The sequence below is a fragment of the Equus caballus genome, chromosome 1 (genome assembly GCF_041296265.1).
Source record: "Equus caballus isolate H_3958 breed thoroughbred chromosome 1, TB-T2T, whole genome shotgun sequence".
Lineage (NCBI taxonomy): Eukaryota > Metazoa > Chordata > Mammalia > Perissodactyla > Equidae > Equus > Equus caballus.
Window position 1 is genome coordinate 1973050 of NC_091684.1, and position 19262 is coordinate 1992311.

Genomic DNA, 19262 nt, shown 5'->3' on the forward strand with positions numbered 1-19262 from the left:
GCAGACTCCATGCCTGGCAGCTCCACACGCAGGGCACCGGTGAATGGGAGATGGCCACAAGGCTCCTAGCTCTGGGGACAGCAGGACAAGCCACATTGTTAGAACCACATCTTCCCAGGAAGACCTGCCCCACACTCCACCATGAGGGAGTGGCCATCCCACCACCTCCTCTGTCCCCCCGAGCTGTTGCTCGCACCACACCTCCCTTCTCCTCCAGGCCACATGGACCCACAGGGCAGTAAGGGAGATTCACCCCACTTTTGGGGCCTCCTGAGGGGAGAACTTTCCAGAAGCGCAGGGTTCAGCGTCCCCTCACACTCAGCAAGAACCACGGCACCCGAGACTTGAGCGCGCCCACCCCCTCGCCCGGCTGTGGGCCACTCGCAGACCCCAGGGTCTCGGCCCCGCTGGGTAAAGGCATTTGGAAAGTCTGAGACCCCGTTGCGCCAGCCCATGGCCACGACACACCCAACATGTCCTCGGAAAGCAGGGAGTCAGACGAAATTAACCTTGTGGCAATTGTCCACCCCTGTCTGATAACCCAACATCGGCTCATCTGTTAGAGGGAGATAAAAAAGTCAAGCCTAAATGTATAAAAAATTATGATGGGAGCCCGCAATGAGGTAGGGACTGCAAGCTCATTGAGTCAAAAATCAATCAATCAATGAGCGAGTGGATTAGAAGCACCTCATAAGCCCCAAAGAAATAATTTGCCCAAACACTGGGACTGAACAGTGGAGGACCAAATTCCAACACTTTTAGGAAGTAAATAATGAAAAATCAATTCAAAGAAAAAACAGATCCAGAACCCTGGCCTCCGACGTGCGACACATTTATTGCCGAGCCCGTTCCTCGGCTGACCCGAAAACTTCGGAAGTGTTTATTTACTTTCAGCACCTTCCCGGGATCAATATTTTTAATTTGGATCCGAGTTATTATTTTTCACATCACAGCAGCGGGAGCGGAGTAAAGTGGCTCATATTTTAGTGCTAAAAAGATCGATATGACAGTTTCACCTTCACTGCAGCCCCCTACCGCTGCCCGGCCGCACATCACTGCGTCCCGCGGGGCCATGGGTGCACAGGGGGGAGCGGGTCATCACCCCGCCCGCCGTGGAGCAGACAGCCGTGATTTAGCTGAGCACGGGGGGCCCGGTGCCCTCGGAAAACCAATCTTGCTTCTCTCACTTTATCAGGCCTGTCTGGACCCAGAGGCGGGCGAGCAGGCAGGCAGACCGCCAGGGCGGGAGGGGGCCGCTCGCAAGGCAGATGAGCCCCCTCATCAGAAAGGCATTTGCCTTCCTTCCCTTTCCTTGGATCAAAGAACACCAGTAAACTACATTAATTTTCCATAAATTTCCCCTAAAATCTGATTCAGGAGAGCAGAGGTGGGGAAGGGCAGATCACGGAGGGGAGGACAGGAGACGCAGGAGGGGTCTCCACCGAAGCCGCACAGCTCCTCCTGCCCCCAGCCCTCTGCAGTCCCGGGCCGCCAGGCAGTGGGGGAGGAGCCCCAGGGCCAGGACTGAAAGGAGCGGCTGCTGCTCCGCCTCACCCCTCAGCAGGCGCCCAGGGTTGGGGTGTGGAGGGCGACTTGCAGGCGCCGCTCTCCTGGAAAAGCAGGATCACCAAGGCCAGCACAGAGCCCTCCCAGCTTGTGCTGGCCCTGAGGACCCTCTTCTCAGCAGTGCAAACACGGGGGTAGGTGGGGCAGACAGGAGAGGACGGAGCACCCCAAAATGAGGGGGGCAGGAGAGGAAGGAGCAGTGAGTGGTTGACCAGCAGGCAAGGTGTCTTGGTCCCAGGAGCCACCAGCATGGACAAGGAGTGGGAGTGTGGAGACACGGCTCACATGGTGGGCTGACCCCTCCAGGGCGTGGACAGACTCCTCCTGGGGGGACCAAACCCTCTAGGGTGGGGACCGACCTCTCCAGGGCATGGAGTGACCCCTCCTGGGTGCCAGGGCGTGTGCCTGGGCCTCAGGGTCTGACTTCCAGGGAGGACACCAACGCAGGCCACCGCACTTTCCTGGGAACGGGAGCCTGCTGGCCAGGCTGGGTTTGCAAAGCAAAGCTTTCAGTCCTGGGAGGGAGGAGCTTCCTGAAGGGGCTCCTGCAGGGGAGCGGCTGACAGCCTTCTCCAGGAGCCAGAGACGGTCACCCCCCCCCCCAATCTCACACAGACAGCAAGGCGGCGCTCCGGGGAACCTCGGTGTTCCTGAAGTCTGTGTCCGTGGATTTCTTGTTTGGGCTGCACTTCTCGCCTCACAGAAAATGAAACTCACCTGTGAGCCTCTTTCCAGGGATCAAATTAACCAAGGGATGTAGGTGCTAGCTGGACTCTGGAAGGCAGAGGAGAACGGGCCTGGGACACCCGCGGCAATGAAGGCGTCCATCTAGTCGCAGCCTCAGAGCTCGGGGAGGACAGTCCACAGCACCCTGGGCCTTCTCAGGGCCCCTGGGTGATGCTGAGTTCCAGGCACAGAAGGATCCTATCAGGTCCCTGGCTTCAGGCTCCTCTGCCAAGTCAGAACCCCACTTTTAGAGTTTTGAGGGGCAGTCAGAACCACCACGTGTTAAGGCAACCCCGTGGTCACCAAAGCCATCTGGTGTACAACGCTCTCCACAGATGCCCTGTCCTCCAGGGCACAGAGGCTCCCAGGGGCCTGGTGCCCCACTCCAGGCTGCCACAGCTTGAGAGCATTCATCTTTCAAAATCCCGAGGCGGGGCCAGCCCAGTGGCCTAGTGGTTCAGTTCGCGTGCTCCGCTTCCGCAGCCCAGGGTTCAGGGGTTCAGATCCTGGGTGTGAACCTGCACACGGCTCATCAGGCCATGCTGCGGCAGCAACCCACATGCAAAACGGAGGAGGACTGGCACAGATGTTAGCTCAGTGACAATCTTCCTCACCAAAAAAATAAAAAGTCCCAAGGGGAGCTCACAGTGTCTGCTCTAACTAGAGTTTCCCCCTTGGACCACCACTGTGAAGGCACCAGCCCAGCGCCACCAGCGAGGACAGCTTCTGCCAGCCAGTCTTGCCTGTGCTCACACTGCCCTACAGGCATGCCAAATTTGCCAACAGACCACCACGCACGGCTCCAGGGCCAGCTTTGCACAGACACTTCTGAGAAAAGGCTCCTGCAGCGAAGGCTCCAGCCCAGCCCCTCCCGCAGCAAACGTGGCTGGGGCTGCCCACTGGCATGGCTGCAGCCACGAGAGGGAGGAGGCCACAGCAACAGGCAACCGTGGTCCTGCCACGCAGGGGACAGTCTGTGCCTCCTGCACTCTGAGACGGTGATGCCCCGGCTCACTCTTCCAGCCCAGCCGTCTGAGTGCAGGCAGGGTTTGGGGTCTGTGGGATCCTGTCCCCAGCAGCCCTCGTGCCCAGCAGCACGCACACCAGTGTGGGCTTTCCAGGCTGGAGCAGAACGCCCAGGCCTGCAGCTTCTCCATTAAGAAATGTCCGGGTCTGCCCAGCACTGAGCTGACGCTGTGGAGAACAGCTGCCCACAGGCACGGTCACCTGCAGGCCCTGTTCTAGGAGCACTCACGTCCCCGAAAAGGAATGGCTCCCTGAGCACTGCATCAGCCTGTGCCGCCCTCCTGGGTGGCCCCTCTGCTGCTGCATGGGGGAACCCCGGCCAGCCTGCCTCAGGAGCCAGGTGACCCCCCATTCTCCTCTCCTCCCCCTCCTCTTCTTCCTCACAAGTAACCAGGTGAGGGTCACCAGGTGAGGGGAGGAAGAGATCCCCAGGTCAGGGGAGGATGGGGTCCCCAGGCAAGTAGGGGGAGGACGAGGTTCACCAGGCGAGGGGGAGGATGGGGTCCCCAGGTGAAGGGGGAACTATGGGGCCACCTGGTGAGCAGAGCATGGGGTCCCCAGGTGAGGGGACATTGGGTGGCCCTGCCCGTGCTCCTCGGGGCTTCTCCCACCTCAGGAAGCCCTGACTTCACACTGATAAACACAATCCGCTCTGTTCCCTCCTCTGGGCCCCCAGGTCAGACAAACGACCAGCAGAAATAGTGAGAACATCTCACTCTGTGATGTTTACTCCTTTACTCCAGTGAAACAAGACTTCGAGGAAATCATACGAAAATAAATTTGCCATTTCTTCCTCATTCGGCCATTTCTGAAGCCAGGGGACAGGAAAGCCACCAGCTCTACACCCGCCATCGATATGCAGGCTTCTCAGGCACTGAGTGATACGTCTTCGATGCTCCTCCGCGGGCCGGTGAAACGAGGACTCGACTCCTGTGCTATCGGGGCCTCTGATCAACAGACACTTGGAAGCTGTGGAAATCACACCAGGCACCTGCTCAGTGCCAAGGCCTGCGTGGGGGCCTGGGCTGCTGCGAAGTTAACCGAGTGACACGTGTGACCAACACCGGGCACCTGAGACCTCCTTGGGGGTGGTTCCCAGGAGGCAAAAATCCTAGAATGCTTTAGGCGTAAGCATTTTCCAAGGGGCTGGCACGAAAGGCTGGGACCAGGAGGCAGGGGGTTGTGGCGAGAGCATTTCGGGCACTGGGGGAGCACGCTCTGCAGCAGCACACGTGCCCGGCCTAACTCACACAGCCTCAAGGTCCCTCCTCGCAGGCCCGGGGGTCAGCTGTCTCCTCGGGGGACCATCCTCCCTGAGCCTGGCCCACCTCACCTGGCGGGGCCACGTGGCAACCCCCTGCACACCCTCTGGAGGGACCTCCCCACTCCTTGCTGTGCTCCAGGGCCTGGCACCCACAGAGAGCGGGGGGACATGAGCACCAGGTCCCAGGAAGCCGACCCCATCTGAAGAGACTCCCAGCCCACCTTGGAGCCCTTCTGTGTAACTGAGATTTCTCTCACGTGTTCCTGTACAAATCGTTTTTCTGACAGAGTCACAGATTCATGTCACGTGCTGGATTACCAACACTGCTCCACGTGGGCTCAACCCCTAAATGCAATGATTCACAGCAGGTATGCTGGCACTGTCCTCACACAACAGCAGCAGGGAGCCAGGCACGAGGAAGGGGCAGCACGTACATGTAGATCCACACAGTGCCTCAGGAAAGGAAGAGCACGGAGGACTGAGGGAAGGAAGCGCCCCAGGAGGCGGCGAGGGTGGCGGCGTTGAACAGGGAGGCCCAGGCAGCCTCTCCTGGGGGAGCCAGCTCTCGGCCTCTGGGGAAGGAAGGAGTGCACAGGGAGGGCGGGGCGAGTGCAAAGGCCTGAGGAGGGAAGGGAGGCGCAGCCCCCAGCAGGAGCAAGGAGGGAAGGAGCAGAAGGGGCTGAGCATGGAGGGCCAGCAGGGCGGGCAGCCAGCGTCCTCTGAGACAAGGGGCCTGCGGGGTCAGCAGAACACATCGCCTCTGCAGTCTGGGAGGAGGGACAACTGAGCGACAGGAATGCCTCTGCTCCGCGTTGCTTTTCTGTGCTTTGCAAATGTTCTACAAGGCACAGGTATCCGGGGACAGCGAGGATAAGCCAAACGCCCAGAGTGGAGGCCGCTGGCTTCTCCACCTGACACTGCAGTGGCCCCAACAACAACAGGTCTCGTCCCTGGGGCATCGGCACCCCGCCACACCAGCGGGAGGGACACCAGCAGCAGGGAGAAGGCCTGGGGCCTTAAGTGTCCCCAGCAGCAGGGCACCCAACCACACTTCGGGGCTTCGCATGCAGCTCCTCTGAGGCTCCTCTTCCTGCTCGCAGCGAGTCCAGCACCATAAACACGTACCTTCTTCCGCGAGAGAACCTGACGTTTTATTTACCGCATGATGTGAACAGAACTAGAGCTTTGAAACTTGCTGATGATTAGAACTGGAACATCCTTGTTCTTTCTGGGCAAACACAAAAACATTAGTGGGATGCTAAAACATAAACGCCAGCCAGGATACCGAAGGAATTTAACCTTCTATCATGGAAAACACTGGACTTTTGCTCCCCTTGGGGAAAGCATCCAGGACGTCTACTGGTGTTCAGCCAGGCGGCCATGGCAGCACAGCTCCCATTTGAGACCCGAGTCCTTCCTCTGCTGGGTGCCAGTTGTCTTCTCTGACCCCTGGGCACAGAGAAGTCCAGACCCTCCCAGGCAGCCCAGGCAGTCTGCGGCCTCATCCCTCATGGATCTTTCTTTGCTGCCACGTGGCTTCCAGCACACCCCCAGCCTTGCCTTCCTCCACCTCCCCAACTGTGCTCTGGATGAACCCAGCTCATCTCCCCCAGTCTCCAAGAGTGGGGGCCTCAGGCTCAGGGGCCCCACACTCGGACCCCTCTGCAGCCCACGCCTGGGGGATCTCACCCAGTCTGTGGTCTTAAATAAATCTAAACACCGATGGCCTCGAATTCTTCCTTGAGGCTGGCGTTCTCTCTCGAGCTTGCAATGGTGCATCCACAGCCTTGGACCTTCCCTGGGAGGGCCAAGGGTGTCCATGTTCATCCACAACTGAGTCCTGGCTCCTCTCGCCCCAGGAGCCCTGCTCCTGCCTGGACTCAGAACGCGTTTCCCAGCTCCCAGTATGTGCGGGCGCCACTCCAGGCCCTGGGCCAGAGCCTCAGACACAGAGCTGCTGCTCTCAGGGAGTCGAACTTGGGGAGGAAGACGGCCAGCAACTGGAACATCGGAGCAGCCACTGCCAGGAGGAAACAGCTAGGGCACGAGGGGCCCTGGACACAGTCTGTGAGCTCCCGGCCGTCCCGTCCAGCTCCCACATGGCTGCATCGATGCCCTGGGCCAAGGTCCTCTGTCCACCCCATGTGGGATGTTCAAATAAGTTCCCGTGAACAGGACAGGCCCCAGCCTTCCAGGGCAGCACCTGTGAAGGCACAGGCTTCCAGCGCTTGACTGTTGGAGAAACACAGGCAGGCGACAACCTGGCCAGCAGTAAAGGCCCTGGGGAGAGGGATGCTCCTCAGGGGACAGCCAGTGGGGGCCAGTCTGTCTTCTCAGGCCCCCAGTAGACCGGATAAGTCTTCTGCTTAAGTAAATGGCCACTCAGGATGGCTCTTATGAGCAAGTAAAATTTAACATCATCATTTTTCTAAGTCTAAAATGTGCCCGCTGAGCACCTCGAAACGCTGCTTTGGCGCCATCTCCTGGTGCAGATGTGCATCTGCAGGCTCCTGCCTCTGCCTGCAGCCCCCTAGGCCCAAAGCACTTCCCCCGCCAAGGGTGAAGCCCCTCCAGGCCTGAGCCCCTCCGGGCCCGGTGCACCCTAGGTTGTCACTCCCCCAGGCCACAGGCCCCCAGGCCCACAGCCTCCTCCAGGCCATCACCCCCACAAATGCCTGCAGTCCCCGCCATGCCCCACGCCTGGCCTGCAGCCCTCCATGTTTCTGTGCATGCAGCAACCCCCGCCATCATGTCATGTTCACACACCAGGTGCAGCTTCAGGTTCAGCTTCTTTCTGGGAACAGGCCACTATTTTCTGATCCCTATTAATACCTGTGACAGCGTTTATGTACAAGATAAATTCATTTCAATTTCCTTTTTCAATTAATGGCCTATTATTTGAACCACACTCAGCTAAAAATATTGCTCCAATACCATTAATCTTGTAAAAATTAAATTTTCCTCCCTCTGACAGCCAGAGGCCACCAGGCTGGGGTGGGAGAGTGGCCACACGGCACTGCCCAGCCCTGCCCAGGACCCCAGGAGTCTTGGGTCCCCTTGACCAGGGTGTCCAGAGGCCCCCAGCAAAGACAGTTCCACACATGACACAGTGAGGGGCGATGGATGGGCACAACAGGGGTGCTCCAAGGGCCCAGGGTCAAACAGGATTTCATTGCAAACCATTACCGTGGTAGTCATAAGGCGGGGATGACAAACGCACACCTCTCCCTGAGCCGACTCTGGGATGAGCTCCAGACAAAGAGTGTGGAACATCACTGACCCTTTCCACCTGCCAAATATGGCTGTCCCAGTTAGCCCACTGGCCATTAACACTCGCACAGGACCATGGTTGTGGGAGAGGATCGCCAGGAGGACGGTGACCCTGGAAAGGAAAGACAGGCCACGGGCACCGCTGGGTTGAAGGAGAGCTGCCTAGCACCCACTCACGCCCTCTGTGGGCAGTGTCTCCCAGACACTGTCCAGTCCTGTGGACACCTGAAGACACAGCCTCAGGGGCTTCAGACCTGGGCTTGTCCCTGAGTCTGACACAGCACATTGGGCAGTTCCCTCTGTGCCCCTGAGCCGGGGTCAGACCCACCCAGTGAGGTGCCACATGAGTGCCATCTCAGGCTGGAACCAAGAAGAATGGCCACGTTACCAACTACGGTGCCATCACTGTATTTATGGCCAAGAAGGAGAAGTGCTGCCAGGCTAACCGTGAGATGCCACAAATGGTGGGCGCACCCCGGTGCCACGAATGGTGGGAGCACCCTGGTTTCAGAAGTTTTAAGTTTGAAAACCTATGCATCGAAGGACAGACTAGACATAATACTACATTAAGTACTTCAACACACCAACAGGATGGCAAGATCCTCGAGGGGCGCAAGTGTGGGCTGCAGCCCCTGTGCCCCACGAGCCCTGGGTGGGGGGCGGTAACTTCACTGACACCCTGTGCCACGCCGTCTGCAGCGGCTGCAGATGCTCCATCACACGGCTATTCCACCGTGTGAAAACCGCTAACTCGGGTATTTAAAGTTACTTCCAACTTTTGCTATCAAGTAATTTTGATGCCCACCCTTATACACAAATGTTTACAAGAATGTGTATTTCTTTGGTGAAACTGCTGAATTTTGGGAATGCTCGTTTTTCAGGCTTTTGTTTTTTGTTGCAAATTGTGAAATGACTTTTTGAGGTAAATGTCAAGGGCTGAAGCAAGGCCAAAGGGACTCTCTCAGCCCCAAGGCTCCCCGGCACCCACCACTGCTCTTCTCGGCCCGCCCAGCATTTGGGCTGGAAGAGAAACACAAGTACGATGTCAGCAGGTGCGACATGTGACACAAAGCAGACCACGGAGGACCAGGAAAGTGGGCATTTCCAAAAGACATGGAAAACTTCCACAGGGTTGTGTACGGTTGCGGGGGGAGGTGACACCAGCTCCAGCCACCAGCCTTTCCACGGGGCTGCAGTTTCTGGGCACAAGTGCCAAGGCCCCTTCCACCACCCAGGGTGCACACAGAGCCCTGCACGTCCTCTTTCCAGCCCCGCGTGGCACTGAAGTGCAAAACACCTGAGAGGCAATTTGTGCCGTCCCTCAGCCCAGGAGAAACGCCTGAATCCCACCTGGACGACCCCACCCGCCCCGGGCTCTGTCCTGGACACACTCCTGTTCTGATCCTCTGACCCACTGGGAAGGTTTGTCAGATTTGTTGACCATTTTAAGGAACTAGCTTGATTTCACTGATTTTCTCTACCATTCTATTTTTTATTCTACTGACTTCTGCTCTCATTATTTCCTTCCTTCTACTTGTTTTGGGTTAATTTGCTCTTCATTTTAAAAATTTCTAATGTAAGCATTTAATGCTAGAAATTTCCCTCTAAGCACTACGTTAGGTGCATCTCACAAATTTTGAAGGTTTTCAGTTTGTTTTTCATGTAATCAGAAAAACTTTCTAATTTCCTTCGTGAAATTCTCTTTGACTCATGGGTTATTTACAAGTTGGTTATTTCCAAATATTTGGGAATTTTCCAGATAATGTTTTTGTTTACTTCTAATTTAATTCCTTTGTGGTCAGAGAAGATATTTTGCACGATTCAAACTCTCATACCTGTGAGGTTTGTCTTACGGACCAGATTTCAATGTGCCATGGTGAGTGGTCCATGTGAACGCATGAATTGCGAGACGGCCTGCGTCTCAGCAGCCAGGGTGGAGGCGCCCGGAACACGGGCCTCAGCAGAGCCCTCGGAGATGGACCTAAACTCCCCGCCTAAAGGCTGCTCTGCACTTGTCCACAAAAGCTTAAAAGCGAGGCTCACCTGTCTGGAAAAATCTCTATCGCAATTTCTCTTGCCTTCCTCTGGAAAGATATTTTTGAGGAAACAGAGTGGAAGCCGACTCATCCTTTCCCAGTCACGTGGTGTTGAGCCCTCTGGCACCTGCCCTGTGACGAGCAGTCCACTCGCGCTCCTGTCCCTGCCCCTCAGCGTGTGGTGTGCTCCTCCCACGGCTGTGCCTGCTGCTCCTCTAGCCGGACATCAGTGGGGTCACGTTGGCTGGCGTGACTCTGTCCACCCACAGCACCAACTAGTGAAAGAAGAGCCTGGGAACCTCGTAGGCCACAGATGAGGTCTCCTTCCGGCCCCATCAGCTTTCACGCACATGTGAGTTCTGACACTGGGGGGGAATTGATCTCTTTATCCTTATGAGAGGCCCCCCTTATCCCTGGCAATATTCTGAAGTCTACTTTGATATTAATACAGCCACTCCTACTTCCCTTTACCTTACGTCTGCATGATATACTTTTCTTTATCCTTTTACTTCTAAAATACCTGTGTCTTCTATTTAAAGGAGGCTGTGAAGACCCAAGGACAGTTTCCATGAGGAGGAGGTGACCAATGACTGCTGGAACACGGCGGCTTCAAGGATACAGCAGAGAGAGCGAGCAGAGACCAACGCCTCTGAGGGTGACAGTGGCGAGGAGACACCTCCGCCCTCTCCTTCTGGGACTCCGTTCACATGTATGTTAGACCACTAGATAGTATATCACAGGGAAGTCATGTTCTATTAACTTTTTTCCTCTAGCTGTTTTATTCTGAGTAGTTTCTATTGCCATGTCTTCAAGTTCAATTAACTTTTCTTTTGTTCTACAGTGTCTAACCTGCTGTTAACCCCAACTAGTGTATTTTTAATTCCAGATAGTGTATTTTTTTATCTGAATAAGCCTTGCTTGAGAACAGCAGGAAGTTGGTCATAGCAGGGTTGTCAGGACAGAAGCATCTTTATTTAAAGGACAAGCTGAGAGGACGCAGTCAGCATGGAAAAGGTAGAAAGCCAGAGGAGAGAGGGATGGGGCTGTGCCCCAACCTCAGGGGACAAGGGCCAAGACCGGTGCAAGCAGTGGGGTGGAGGACCAAGCACAGCAGGCCAGCAGGGAGGCGACCTGCGAATGGTGGAAGGTGGGCCTGGAGCAGGGTCTGAGAGAGCTGCCAAGGAGAGCAGCAGAGGAAAGACACCAGGACGCAGCATCCTGCAGATGCAGCTGAGGGTGGGACATGAACCTGCAGTCATGTGACTCTCAGCAATGGAAAGACATGACTTAACTGGCATTAGATGCCCCAGATTTAAAGACTGAAAACTGACAGGTGCCTGGCTAACCCGAAGGACGATCTCAAGGTTGCAGCCCTGGGGAGGTGGCATCTTTGCTCCTGCTGCTCCCTGCACAGGACGCTCTCCGCGGCCCCAGCCTCTGCCTCAGCACATGGGCATCCAGTGCTCCAAGCAGCCGGCAAATGGTGGCTGAGTGCCTGCTGCACACCAGGCTCCCAGGGCCAGGGGACAAGCTGAGGGCAGGACCCACACCGCTGCTGCCTGCAGACAACATCGTGCATCGTGGAGAAGACCATCAAACAGGCACCTGTACTTGTAGCGATGGGACAGAGGGAGGGGAAGGATGCCAGGGGACAGACAGCAGAGGAAACCAGGCCAGCGCAGCAGCTTCAGGGCTTCCCTCAAGACACGGCGCTTCAGACACGATCCTCCAAACACACAACCAGCTGTGCAAACCCGTTCAACATCTGCTTCTCCAAGAAGGCTCTGAGTCCTGCCTCTGCCCCTCGTCCATCCTGTGGCTGTCACACCTCCCTCGGGCCGCCTTCCCAGGGTCCACTGTCCATGTCAGAACAAGGACTCTTGAGGAGGAGGGACAGGTCTCACCTAGCTCTGTGGGGGGCTCTGTCCCACTCCGCTATGGCCAGCCCTTCTGGAGGTCACCTGGTCCCTCTGGAGAGAGACCTGTCCCTCTGGAGGCAGCCCGGCCCCTCTGAAGAGAGACCCATTCCCCTGGAGGCAGCCTGGCCCCTCTGGAGAGAGACCCACCCGCCTGCAGGCAGCCTAGCCCCTCTGGAGAGAGACCCATGCCCCTGGAGGCAGCCCGGCCCCTCTGGAGGTCTGTCCAGGGCTTCCAGGACTGGCTGAGTACAGGAGCAAGCCTGGTGGCACAGGCTCCTCTGCAGAGCAGATCCACGGCTGGTTTAATCCCTCGTCTCTGTGAGGCTTGGAGCCCCCGACTCTCCCTATTATCTTCCCGCATGCCAAAGCCCTGGGGTCCTTGGCTGTCCACCTTCCAACTCCCATGCAGGCCTTGTCATGCTAGCTGATGACAAGCCAATCAAGGTGCCTTCCAGGAGCAGCCGAGGCCCCCCATCTGCACCGTGCCCACGTTCCTGCCAGGTGAGCCGTGGACTTGGACCACCCAACAGGCCGCAGGAACGCAGTGACATTTTAATTCAGGCATGATGGCATTACGCTGTGACAGAGAGCCGTCCACAGACTCTCTTTACTTAATTAGAAGAAGGGTGGCTTCAGCAGACGCTCCATTTTTCTAATGCTGATCCATGGAACGGAAGAACACTTACTGTAAAATGCTCCTGGGATTTGTAGTTCTCATCCAGGTAGACTCGAGCCCTGTTGTATTCTTTCATTGCATCACTGGACAGTAGTTCTCTGGAAGGAAACAAGTGAGTTCTTTAATGCAAAAGTCACACAGACACCTCATCATTTTACAGGCATTTGTTTACGAGGCACAGGATGTTAGCTTGGACACCAAGTTTCCCATCACCCTGAAAACACCACCGACCGACTGTGGAAGGAAGAGAGGAGGGAGAGAAGGAAGGAGGGAGGGAAGGAGCCTGAAGGATCAACCTGAGCCTCAAGACCCTGACTGCCTGAAGGAACAAACCCCAATACGCTTCAAGGGAAGAAACAAGATGCAGACACAATGACACACCCTTCACGACGTCTGCACCATGTCAACAATTACCTGACACACGAAGAAGCAACAAAATATGACATGTCTACAAAAACGCAGTCAACAGAAACAGACGAGAAAGGACAAAAATAAGGCAATTCACTGACAAGAACCTTGAAGCAGCATTATAGACATGATCAAAGACTTAAATGAAAATATGAACACAAGGAGGGAAGATAGACGACATCGAACCATACACGAAACTTCTAGAGCTGGCAACATAATATTTATATTACATAATTTATATAGTAATTTTATATAAATTTATTTTAAATAAATATAGTAATTTTAAATAAATTTATATAATAATTTGCAGAAACAAATTCACTGGCTGGACCTAACAGTAGATTAAAACCTAAAAAAGAAAAGATCAGGGACTCAAAGATCAGCAACAGAAACTATCCAAACTGAAGAAAGAGGAAAAACGAACTGAAAAGAATTAAAAGGGCTTAGGGACCCGAGCGACAGCATCGATCCAACGTTAGGAAACCGGAGTCTGAGGACACAAGAGAAGGGAAGGAAAAGAAAAACAATATTTAAAGAAGCAGTGGACAAACTTTTTGCAAATTTGATTAAAATTATAAACATACAGATTGAAAAAGCTCAAAAGAACTCCAAGTAAAATACACACAAAGAGAATCAAACTAAAGACAATATAATCAAGTTGCTGCAAACCAGCTAGAAAGACAAAATCTAGCAGTTGGGGGAAAAAAAAGACATTATATACAGAAAATTAAGATCGGAACAATGGCGAGATTCTCATCAGAAACAATGCAATACAGAAGACAATGGAACAATATCCTTAAAGTACTAAAAGAAAAAAATTGACAAGCTAGAATTCTATTTACCACAAAAATGTCTTTCAAAAGTGAAGACAAAGACTTTTTTCAGACAAACAAAAGCTGAGGGAAGCCATCAGCAGCGATTTGTGTGGAGATAGATGGTAAAGACGCCCTCAGGCTGAAGGAAAATGACAGCAGACAGAAACCCGAACCAACACAAAGAACGGAAGAGCACGGAAATGACAGATGAGCTGGCAAAAACAAATAACATTTTCTCTTACTTTTTAAAAGATAACAGACTGTCTAAAGCGAAAATGACAACAAGGTGTGACGTGTGCAGCACGGGTAGGAGGAAAATCTAGCACAGCACAAGGACGGCGGGGAGCAGAAAGCGTGGCGGAGCCCGTGGGGGACAGGAGCCGTGCAGCTCTGCCGGACACAGAGCAGACCGCCTTCCACCCGGCTTCTCTCCTCCGTGAAATGCCGGCTTTTCCAGTGGTGTTTTTTCCCTATTGACTTCCTGGAGTTCTTTACACATTTAAAGACCGATTTTGGTCAGTAAAGTACTTTTTCCCAAGTTGGACTAAATTTTTACTTTGTTTATAGTCTTTTGATACAAGGAGCTCTTAATTTTAACATGGTCAGGTTTATCGACCTATTCTTTCGCAGGCCATACTTTCAGCACATTTTTAAAGAAACCTCTTCCTATCCCAAAGCTATAAAGATACACTATATATAACATATACATATTAAATTTCTAATATATATAATATATCCAATAATACATAAAGATATCTCCCACATTTCCGTCTCGGAACTGTAATTGTGCCCTTCACATTTACTCAGTAGCACAACTGGCACTCACCCCGCGTGGGGACAGCCGCAGCGTGAAGTGGGGACCTGGCGTCCTTTCTTCCCACACAGGACCAGTCCTGCTGCCTGGACCCAGCCGCCACCCGCCACGCCCCGCTGACTCTGGCGGGCTCGACTGTAGCTCTGCTGGGCGTCCGTCCCCATCGCAGCATTCACTGCTTCCAGGAAGCCGGCAGCACAGAGCTAAGAACACCCACCGGTTCTTTTCAGAATTATTTCAGCTATTCTCAACTCTTGGCTCTTCCATATTAATTTTAGGACTATTTTGTTAAGAAAACTTTTGATTGGAATTGCCTTAAAATGACAGATTATTTTAGAAACATGAGGAATTTACTTTTAAAAATTTGCCCTTTAACAAATTACCCCACAATTTAACAGGTGAAAATATGGATGGACTGCTTGTGTCAAATGCCAACATCGGGGACCTCAACAGGAGGACTGAGGCTGGGCTCCAGGCAGACAGGGCGCGGACTCTGTCCCATGGTGGGCCCCACACCTGCCCTAGCTGCCTCCCAGCACAGCGGCCCTTGACGACCGCCTCGCAAGTCAGGAAGCGGCACTTCTCCACACTCTGCTGGCAGAAGCAGCCACAGTGCCCAGTCTGGGCGTGGGGGACACAGCAGGCGGGCTCAGGGTGCCTGAGGGCAGAGTGGGCGTCCCCAGGCACTCGGACCAGACGCACAACAAAAGGAAGAGAGGACGCTCCAGCAGCTGCCGCCACCAACAGGGAGATGGGGACACCGCTTTCCAGCAGGGAACTCGTGCAGAGGCCTCGGTGCCCCTCCTCCCTGAGCAGCAGCAGGAGGCCTGTCCTGAGGAGCCGTGGGGCATGCGCCTGAAGCTGGCATGCTGCCTGTGGCTCTTGCCTCCCAAACGACAGAGATTTCCCTTTCCAAAGGCGACTGGAGCTCTGTCCCCACTTCACTGTGACAAATGCAGCTGTGAGCTACTGGACAGAAAGAGTCCTGTCTGTCCATTCGTCCATGCGTCCTCAGCAGCAGCAGGCTGGCAGCCATGAGACCACACGAAATATGACCTCCAACATGGACGAGACTCTCCACCTGGAAGCCAGGGCTGAAGTCTCTAAGCCCAAGGTACCACTGTCACCCTGCGCCCCCCAGAGGCACGCTGTCACCCTGCGCCCCCCAGGAGGCACGCTGTCACACACTTGGGCTACACTTTCTCTTTGGAAAACTGTGGCCCACCGAAGGTGCCTCCCAGAACACTGAACGGTGAGGCTGCGGCCGCCGTCCCCCAGGAGCCCCCGCCCCGCCCCGCCCCAGGGAGGGTGCAGCAGGCCGGGCGCCCAGACTTACTTGACGAACTTGTCCACGTGGGACATGGAGGCCTCGTAGTTCTTCCCCCCGAACTCCTGGCAGTGCAGGGCCATGAAGTGCGGCCTGTGTGTGTGGACGATCTGGGAAGGAAGCACAGGACAGGGCCGTCAGCGCTTCCCCTGGGCCGCACGGGGCCCGCCACCCCCGCGGGGAAGGGGCTGTCGGGACAAACCCACGTTCACAACGCCGGTTTTTTAACAAATCCTAGGAACCACACCGCCTTTATGCATCCGATCATCACCGTGTCCAGTGTCTCCCACTGCCCCTTTAGTATAACTTCCTTAGAAGGAATTCAGAATTTCTTAGAACTTTCTTCCATTTTTTAGGGGCATTTTTTTTTCCAATCATAAAATGTCATACGTATCGACTGTGGAGCATCTGGAAAGGCCCAAAAGAACAAATACACCAGCCATAATCTCACAAGTAAGGACAGCCACCACTGACACCCGGACACGGCCTCCACAAAGGGCACAAGCCTGGACGTGCACCTGTGTGTGCGTGTGTGTGTGAGTGCCTATGTGCTCTGTGCACATGTGCAAGCATGTGTGCATGTGCGTGCCTGCACACCACCCCTAATCCGCCCAGGAGTGAGCAGAGCTGACCGTGTTGTGCTCACGGGGAACCGGGCTGTCTCCCGCACGGCCTGCACAGCCCACGTCACTGCAGGGACAACCTCACCCAGGCCATGCGGGCCCTCGGCGGCAGCACCAGCACGGCCCACCTCCTCTCAGCGCTACCCACCCCACGACAGCCAACAGGCCCAGGCCCCTCAGCAGCAACTCTGTGGTCACCAGTGTCCTCCCACACCTGTGCTTCCGCCTGAACTGACCCCACTGCAATGCAGCAAACCTGCACACACTTTTATTCCTAGATGACAGCGAGTAAATCTCCTTGAAGATGCGGCCTGTGGAGCCTCCCAGTGGTCCCCAGGAAGGTGAGGGAAGACTGTCTTAAGAGGGCTGCCCAGCTGCCCTCTGGCTGCCCCACACCCCCAGCACAGGGGACCTGACAACACCTGGTCACGGCACGAACCCCCATCTCACCCTCTGCAGCGAGCCATGTGGGGCGTCTCAGGTGACCCTCACCGGCCCTGCCCTCCTGGGCCCGCGGGGCAGTGCATCACTGACTGGGCAAACTGCTGGGGCAACAAGACCACCATGCCACGACGGCCACAAAAGGGGTGAGCCTGGCCCAGGGGCACAGCTGGGGGAAGGGCTCCCTGGGAGCAGGGAGGGCCAGTGAGGGGGGCTGCTGGCACCAGAAGGCTGAGGGTGCAGGTGCAATGGGAGCACGCTGGGGACTGGGACTCTTGGAGGCCGAGAGGCTGTGTGTTCCCCGGCCCGGCCCGCCTGCCGCACCCACTGCACCTCCCGTGCTGCCGCTGTGCTCCTCCTGGCTTTGTGCTCTCCTCCCTCTCCCAGGCACCCCCGGACACAGGGCAGCACCGGCTGGCTCTGAAGAATTTACCAAAACCTGCAAAATTACTATCCCATCCCCAAACACATCATCCCAGAGACAGGCCCCCACACAAAGCGACTCTATCTACCCCCGACGTGAGCACCTGGGGCCGAGCCTGAGCCTCAGTTTCCTGCTGCTGCCAGTGCCCAGTGGTCAGCGTGCCATCGACACACATGGGCTGCCGTGGAGACATGGCTGCTCTGGAGACAATGGCTGAGCAGTCTGATGGAAAGCGGCTGCGGCCAGGATTCACAGGCAAGGGTACAGGCGGAGCTGGAGAGCCAGTGGTGGGGGACTAGGCACGGGGTGGCCGGCCTGCATGCACACTTCCCAGTGGGGAGAGCACCAGGCAGGGTCTCAGACAGGGTGAATGACCTGCAGTGCGGCCAGCAGCTGCCCCACTCGATGGGTGCGTCCAGCATCTGGGAGCGACTATAGCCCACTGTTCCCAGCTGTGACATAAAACACGATCTCTGGCACGGGGCGTGTTCTCTAAAAGGAGGAAAAATCCTGACCAGAACACTTATTTAAGCCATGTGGGAAAAGCACCCATATTTGGTGCCAGCTAGTTAAATAAACTGCTCCTGGCTGGCTCTTTACTCTCCTTTCAAAAATGTTTACCAGGAGTTCACTAAGGCGATTTTCATTTCTCATCAAACACAGCATGGAATCTCTCCTGTCCCTGAACACCAGCCCCCTGTGCGCAGGCTCGTGGGGACAAGGCACCCGGAGCGAGGTCAGGGCCGGGGGACAGGCCTCAGAGCAAGCCCTGCCTACAAGGGGCGGGAAGCAGGCCACATGCCACGTGTGCAGGGCGGAGTGGAGCCCGACCCCAGTGCAGGCGCTGCCATCAGATGATCAGACGGCCAAGGCGGCCAGGATGCCATCCGCCCCCATGGCCCCCCCGGCAGATGCTCTCACATACATTCCGCGGCATCTCTGCAAGACAGCACACCCTCGCTGGAGTGGAAGGATAACAACACAAGTTCAGGGAACCACATGGGCACCTTTACCAACAGGAATAGGGTGGGACAGTTTCTGGCCTGTGGCACAGTTTGCAAATTGCACAAAGGACCTGGGTCAGGAGATGCCCTGGGCCGGCCTGGGTCAGGTCACCAGACAGGCTTGCCCTCAGGGCTCAGCAGGGACAAGAACACACAATGTCGGCTACACCGGTGGGCAGTGACCTAGGAGCCAGGGGCCGCAGGCGGCTACAGTGGGTGGATGCGATGGCCTTGGCACCCAGAAGAACCACCAAAGGCTCTGTGACGTGGCAGGCTCTTCCTTCATCTCCCTCTGCAATGTCTTGACAACATACACACACGATTTCACGCTTCTGATGGCAAAAACCAGAGCTTCACGAAGGGGACACAGAATTCCACTGGAGACAGTCCTGCCCGGAAGGCTGGTAACTGTTGACTCAGGACGAAGGACTGTCTGGCACATGCGGATCATTATGAGGATTAGTATATATGTCATGACATCAGCAACACTTCATCTTCCATGTGCAGTTCCTAGCATCTGCATGTTCTTCACCCAATTACTAAAGGGGGAGGAAAACAAAAAGGAGGCCGCAGGGACGCGCATGGACACTGGGGTCTGTGGGCTGAGACCAGGAGTCTGCACCAATGAAACACTTCCCGCATTTCGTGGAGGCACCTTTTCTATCAAAAAAAGAGAAATCAGAATGCTACTAGTCACTGAATAAGTGGGAACCACAATCCCAAGTCCCCAGGAAAAGCCAGATGGAAGCCACTGGGACAGCTCTCTGTCACAAAGGGCGGCCACGGGGCGCTCGAGCGTTTCCCAAACAGGTGCGTGGAGCCCCTGCTGCCCCGCCAGCAGGACGGGCACATTCGCTTTAAGTCGCAGAAATACGTGACCCCTCTTTGCAAATGTTCAAATGTGTCTGCCTTAATCTAAATCC

At 55.4% G+C, this 19262-nt stretch overlaps 1 protein-coding gene across 2 annotated transcripts in view; it reads right to left on the bottom strand.

The window, feature by feature from the left end:
- INPP5A (inositol polyphosphate-5-phosphatase A) overlaps positions 1 to 19262 on the bottom strand; it is a 235267-nt gene that overhangs the window by 125393 nt on the left and 90612 nt on the right. For both annotated transcript variants that reach the window (XM_023636652.2, XM_023636663.2), the window contains exons 3-4: positions 15857 to 15957; positions 12494 to 12581 (exon numbers count right to left, since the gene is read on the bottom strand). In XM_023636652.2, coding sequence (XP_023492420.1) covers positions 12494 to 12581; positions 15857 to 15957 — 189 coding nt within the window. The remainder of the gene's footprint in view (positions 1 to 12493; positions 12582 to 15856; positions 15958 to 19262) is intronic.